General features: G+C 42.6%; 1 protein-coding gene across 1 annotated transcript in view; it reads left to right on the top strand.

Annotated features, from left to right (window-relative positions):
- Positions 1-7,283, top strand: part of ank2b (ankyrin 2b, neuronal) — a 134,412-nt gene that overhangs the window by 49,769 nt on the left and 77,360 nt on the right. The window contains exon 3 of the mRNA XM_070437908.1: positions 5,765-5,863. Coding sequence (XP_070294009.1) covers positions 5,765-5,863 — 99 coding nt within the window. The remainder of the gene's footprint in view (positions 1-5,764; positions 5,864-7,283) is intronic.

The raw sequence follows: 7,283 nt of genomic DNA on the forward strand, positions 1-7,283 counted from the left end.
CCTTTTTAACCGAAAACGCTCTTCTCAAAAGTATACTTAATTCCTTTTTGCACTTTCCTGTTACCCCTACGGACTGTAAACTTTTAACACGCCTTTTGAATGAGTAATGCATTCCATTTATTAAAGCACCATAGTTCATAATGATAATAACTCACAATCTGCATGTTAATTAGTGGCTATTTATGCTGGTTATGACTGCTGCAATGCCCCATGGGAGTAGTCTGCTCTAACCACCGCTGCTTATGAATTAGATTTCCACCACATTACATCTGCATATAATAGAACAATAACAAGCGGGAACATTAGGGTGAATGTTATATTATGTAATTAGAACGTTTCATAATGGATTGCGTCTGGCCAGGCTGATTTAATGACTGTGATTGAGTGACTGTGGTGGTCAGTAAGTAAGTTGGGGAACTGTGTGACAGAGTGATATGCCTGCAAACTCTAAAGGATGGATGAATGGGGGGGGGGGGTACACTCATACAGTATGGGGTTGTTGTGGGCAGAGATGGATGGGACTGTATGGGAGCGCCATGGGCGCAGGTGTTTTTTTGAGATTGTGGGGTGATCGGAATGGGAGGGGGGGGAGAATGATCCCCGCCCCGAAGGAGTGAATACAGATTGTCCCTGCAGTTAACAACCCACCTCACTTCCTCCATCCCTACCAACTTCCATGGGGACAAACGACAGAGGCAGCCATTCATCTATAAAGTTGAAATAGGGACAGAAATGGCTACTCCATTCCGCTTTGGTAGTGACAGGTGTTATGGTGCTATAGCATCCTGTCTGGCTGGCCTTGAGTTATTCCCAATGCCATCTCTGAGGGTGAAGTGTGTTACCAACGACAGGTTAACAGGGGTTCATTCTACAGGGAGTTTGTAAGGTGTTTGTCTACACTCTACGTTTTACCTTCAGAACAATATTGGAGCCAGGCCCTACAATTACACAATAGAAATATAGCTTTTTGACAGTGCTAAGGGATGTGAGGACAAGCTAAGTGAGAAGAGAGCAGATGGTGCACCCTTCTGAGTCCAATGCAGCATGTCTTTTAAAAAAGATGCTTCTTGTTCGCCTTCAGGGCAGTGCAGACTGCAGAACATGTAACTATTTTTTTAATAGACATGGGTTGATTGGACACGTTCATGCTCAGTACCGGTCCTAAACACTGTAGGGGGCCTTGCTGTAACTATAGGGGTCCTCAGGAGCAGTCCAGTTTGTCTGTATGACATAGTCTGTTTGGGGCTGCCCTGGCTATAGAGGAAATTACATATCGACCGAGCGGCCCTTTTTAAACAGCAGACAAACGCTCCCTGAATTAGTGCTGGGTCACTGAGACGCCCCAAACTAGGTGAAAAATCTGTTGATGTGCCCTTGAGCAAGGCATTTAACTCCAATTGCTCCTGTAAATCGCTCTGGATTAGTTTTAGGAATGAGAGAGGGTTGCTCCTCAGAATCCAAATGTTGTGTCATGTTGTTGGCATCTGGGGTTGGATATTGAAGTTACTTGGGCCCCTCATGTTGTGGTGTTTTGGGAATTAGCTGGCAAATGCAAACGCTTGGATTCTTTAATCCGCAGGGTAATCCGCCCAGAGTGATATTGAAATGTAATCGTAATTTCTCTCTCTCCAAAGCTTTTAGGATCTATTTATTGCCCCAACAACAGGACGTAAACATCAATCTCCTATTAGGAACATATTGTCCCTTATGGAGGGAAATAAACTAGTCTTTAGCAAAATTTAACTGGGACCAGTTGGTACAGTTGAAGTCGGAAGTTTACATACATCTTAGTCAAATACATTTAAACTCAGTCTTTCACAATTCCTGACATTTAATCCTGGTAAAAATTCCCTGTCATAGGTCAGTTAGGATCACCACTTTATTTTAAGAATGTGAAATGTCAGAATAATAGCAGAGAGAGTGATTTATTTCAGCTTTCATTTCTTTCATCACATTCCCAGTGGGTCAGAAGTTTACATTTACACTCAATTAATTTGGTAGCATTGCCTTAAAATTGTGAACTTGGTCAAACATTCGGGTAGTCTTCACAAGCTTCCCACAACAAGTTGTGGTGAATTTTGCCATTCCTCCTGACAGACTGGTTAACTGAGTCAGGTTGTAGGCCTCTTGTTTTTTCAAGTTCTGCCTGCAAATTTTCTATAGAATGAGGTCAGCTTTGTGATCCACTCCAATACCTTGACATTGTTGCTTAAGCCATTTTGCACAACTTTTGAAGTATGCTTGGGTCAATGTCCATTTGGAAGACCATTTGGAACAAGCTTTAACTTCCTGACTGTCTGAGATGTTGCATCAATATATCCACATATATTTCCTGCTCATGATGCCATCTATTTTGTGAAGTGCACCAGTCCTCTCCTGCAGCAAAGCACCCCACAACGTGATGCTGCACCCCGTGCTTCACGGTTGGGATGGTGTTTTGTAACACTCGTCGGAAGAAGTGACCAAGATGTCATGATTCTTATTTAATCAGAACACCAAACAAAACAACAAAGAAATAACGAACGTCACGTTCTGAAGGCTTCACAGACAACAAAAACAACATCCCACAACCTAAGGTGGCAAAACAGCTGCCTAAGTATGATTCCAATCAGAGAGAACAATAGACAGCTGTCCCTGATTGAAACCATACCCGGCCAAACATAGAAACAAAACATAGAATGCCCACCCCACATCACACCCTGACCTACACAATGGAGAAATAAACGTCTTTAAGGTCAGGGCGTGACAGTTCTTGGCTTGCAAGATCCCCTTTTTCCTCCAAACATAACGATGCATTATGGCAACAGTTCTATTTTTTCATCAGACCAGAGGACATTTCTCAAAAGTACGATCTTTGTCCCATGTGCATTTGCAAACCGTTGTCTGGCTTTTATGTGGTTTCGGAGCAGTGGCTTCTTCCTTGCTGAGCGCCTTTCAGGTTATGTCGATATAGGACTCATTTTACTGTGGATATAACAGTGGGAGAACAAGTATTTGAACACTGGCGATTTTGCAGTTTTCCTACTTACAAAGCATGTAGAGGTCTGTAATTTTTAATAGTACACTTCACTGTGAGAGACGGAATCTAAACAAAAATCCAGAAAATCACATTGTATGATTTAAGAATTAATTTGCATTTTATTGCAATGACATAAGTATTTATCACCTACCACAGTAAGAATTCCGGCTCTCACGACCTGTTCGTTTTTTTAAGAAGCCTCCTGTTCCACTCATACTGTATTAACTGCACCTGTTTGAACTCGTACCTATAAAAGACACCTGTCCACACACTCATAAACAACTCAACTCTCCACAATGGCAAGACAGAGAGCTGTTGAAGGACATCAGGGATCAAATTGTAGACCTGCACAAGGCTGGGATGGGCTACAGGAATAGGCAAGCAGCTGTGAGAAGGCAACAACTTTGGCGCAATTATTGAAAATGGAAAGAGTCAAGATGAAGGTCAATCACCTCGTCTGGGGCTCCATGCAAGATCTCACCCTCGGGGCATCAATGATCATGAGGAAGTAGGATCAGCCAGAACTACACGCAACTGGTCAATGACCTGAAGAGAGCTGGACCACAGTCTCAAAGAAAACCATAGTAACACACTACGCCGTCATGATAAAATCCTGCAGTGCACGCAAGGTCCTCTGCTCAAGCCAGCGTCAAGTCCAGGACTCTGAAGTTGCCAATGACATTGATTATCCAAGAGAATGGAGAAGTCATGTGGTCTGATGAGACAAAAATTGATTTTTGTTCTAAACTCCACTCGCCGTGTTTGAGGAAAAGAAGGATAGTACAACCCCAAGAACACCATCCCAACCGTGAAGCATGGAGTGAACATCATTCTTTGGGATGCTTTTCTGCAAGACAGGACGACTACCGTATTGAGGGGAATGGATGGGGCCATGTATCGCGAGATCTTGGCCAACAACCTCTCCCCTAAGTAAGAGAATTGAAGATGTGTATGCTGGTCTTCAGCATGACAACGACCCGAACACCACAGCCAGGCAACTAAGGATGCTCCGAAAACATCTCAAGGTCCCGGAGTGGCCTAGCAGTCTCCAGACTGAACCAATAGAAAATCTTTGGAGGGAGCTGAAAGTCCGTATGCCCAGCGACGCCCCGAAACCCGAAGGATCTGGAGAAGGTCTGTATGGAGGAGAGTGGCCAAAATCCCTGCTGCAGTGTGTACAAACCTGGTCAAGAACTACAGAAACGTATATCTCTGTAATTGCAAACAAAGGTTTCTGTACAAATATTAAGTTCTGCTTTTCTGATGTATCAAATACTTATGTCATGCAATAAAATGCTAATTAATTACTTAAAAATCATTACAATGTAATTTGGTATTTTTGTTTAGATTCCGTCCTCAAGTAAGTGTACTATGATAAAATTACAGACTCTATATGCTTGAAGTAAAAACCTGCAAATCGCAGTGTATCAATACTTGTTTCCCCACTGTAGATACTTTTGTACCTTTCCTCCAGCATCTCACAAAAGTCCTTTGCTGTTGTTCTGTGGATTGATTTCACTTTTCGCACCAAATTACGTTCATCTCTAGGAGACAGAACGCTTCTCCTTCCTGAGCCTATGACGCTGCTTGGTCCCATGGTGTTTATACTTGCTACTATTTTTTACAGATGACGTGTACCTTCAGGCTTGCCAAATGCTCCCAAGATGAACCAGACTTTATTTTCTGAGGTCTTGCTGATATCTTTTGATTTCCCATGAAGTCGAGCAAAGAGGCACTGAGTTTGAAGTAGGCCTTGAAATACATCACAAGTACACCTACAATAGACTAAAATGATGTCAATTAGGCTATCAGAAGCTTCTAAAGCCATGAATCATTGTCTGGAATTTCCAAGCTGTTAAAGCACAGTCAACTTAGTGTATGTAAACTTCTGACCCTGGAATTGTGATACACTGAATGATAATGAAATATCTGTTGTAAACAATTGTTTAAAAATACTTGTGTCATGCACAAATAGATGTCTTAACCGACTTGCCAAAACTATAGTTTGTTACAAAAATTTGTGAGTGGTTGAAAATTAGTTTTAATGACTCCAAGCTAAGTGTATGTAAACTTCCGACTTCAACTGTGTATCTGAGTCTTGATATATCTGAGTTAGTCTTGGACGATGTTTCTATATAAGTCAAGTCTTATGGGGTCTGGAAAGACAGTAGCTATAAATTACAGCATAGCTGGCAAGTCGCATTCAAGGAACAGAATCACACACCAGTGACCCCTGTGACAAACACCAGATACACACACACACACACACACACACACACACACACACACACACACACACACACACACACACACACCACACCACACACACACACACACACACACACACACACCACACACACACACACACACACACACACACACACACACACATATTCTGCTTGACTTTATTAATACCACCAGGCCTACATAGTGAATCCTGGACTGGCACTAGTCCACAACCATCGTGACACGGCACAAATTCTGACATCCAGTACTGCCTTTGGTATTTCAGTCTGTACCTCCCTCGAGAGAGTGTGTGTGTGTGTATTTGTGAGAGAGGAGAACAGGGTTTCACAGCCAAGACAAGGAGAGGGAGATTGGGAGAGGGAAAGGGAACCTGTTAGGTTATGGACCTGGAGGTACACCCAGTCCCTTCTCTTTCCTTTATCTCTATCGTTTCTATCCTCCATTTTGTTTTGAGGCTGACCTATCTTCTTATACGTGTCTACTTCTCTTCTTCCTCAGAATGGGCTCAACGCKTTGCACCTGGCAGCTAAGGAGGGCCACGTGGAGCTGGTCCAGGAGCTGCTGGAGAGAGGCTCAGCTGTGGACTCGGCCACCAAGGTGGGTTCCCTTACCGCACTACCGTATGTGGAGCTAGCACAGTATGATAGAATCATATTAGGAAGAGCTACAGTACATGAGCTACGTCCGTCCATGTCCGCTGTAGGTAGACTATTCATTTTATCCATAACTGGGTAAAGGCTTGTTAGGAGCTTGCATGCTGGTCAAGTGTTAAGATTATATTTATCTTAGCTGCTTTGGACTTTTGGATTACAAATAAAGATAGTTAGAATTATCAAATGACTTGTCAAAAGAAAGTACTCCAAAGATCATGGACGATAACACATTTAGTTTTTCTTCCGTTGTGAAATCTGATGTGCTGTTTTACGCCGAAAGGGAATTGTGAATTGTTTTGGTTTGTTTTGGCTTGATATTGTACTTTCCGTTAAATATTTTTAACGACACAAAAACAGGATGTATTTCTCTGAAAAGTCAAGCTCGTTCAAGGTATCAGTCTCCAAATGAAGGGCCCTAAACGTGGTTCAAGTGTCACACACGGGTTTTAACCAGGTCAATGTCCTGAAACAACTCTTGCCCTACATTAACCTGACTCTTAACCTTTCCAACRGTGAGATAACACTACCATACCCAGGGCAGACAGCCATATCCCTAACCAGCACCCAATGGACTGCACTGCACTGCAACCTATCGCCGTCACATGACTGTGCAGTCTAGCTTCAGAGCACTAGGGTGTAGCAGGCAGGAAAAGGGATACAGCTAGTTTCATTGAACATGGAGGTAGTTATGCCAAGCTGTGAAAATGGAGAAGGTCTATTCCTTCTAAGCAGCATGTTTAGGTGTCGTGTGACTTGTTACAGATGTAGGACCTTAATTTGATCACTCGGTTGCAGGAGAACTTTCAAACGTGTAGTGTATTTGAGGTTTAAAAGAATTTACTGTCTTGTGTTTTGTAGCATATTTAATACACAAGTACTGTACATGACTCATTTAAATGTGTATTTTGACAACAGAACATCCCAAACTTTTTAAAACAGATTTCCACTCTGAAACAAGAGCCTCTTGACTTGATTTGTTAATCAACATGGCCTAATTAAAAGCATTTCTAGCTGTCTGTGTCACAGCATCATTAGAAGTGCACCTCAGAAAGGCCCCCTCACCCCCATCACTGAGCCATAGGTGTCTGTGGATATGCCTGTTTGGGGTGTCACATCTTTAATCAGTGATGGAGAGAATTAATGAAGATGGGTGTAAAAATGATGAATAGGAGTGCCTGTAGACAATGAGATGGAGGTGATGACTGTGTGTGTGTGTGTGTGTGTGTGTGTGTGTGTGTGTTCCTGTGTGTGGTTTGTGTGTGTGTGTGTGTGTGTGTGTTGTGTGTGTGTGTGTGTGTGTGGTAAGCTGAAATACAGGACAAATTCGTTTTGTCATTTCTATTTATGTCAGAAATGACCGATTT

Source organism: Salvelinus sp. IW2-2015, linkage group LG37 (genome assembly GCF_002910315.2).
Source record: "Salvelinus sp. IW2-2015 linkage group LG37, ASM291031v2, whole genome shotgun sequence".
Lineage (NCBI taxonomy): Eukaryota > Metazoa > Chordata > Actinopteri > Salmoniformes > Salmonidae > Salvelinus > Salvelinus sp. IW2-2015.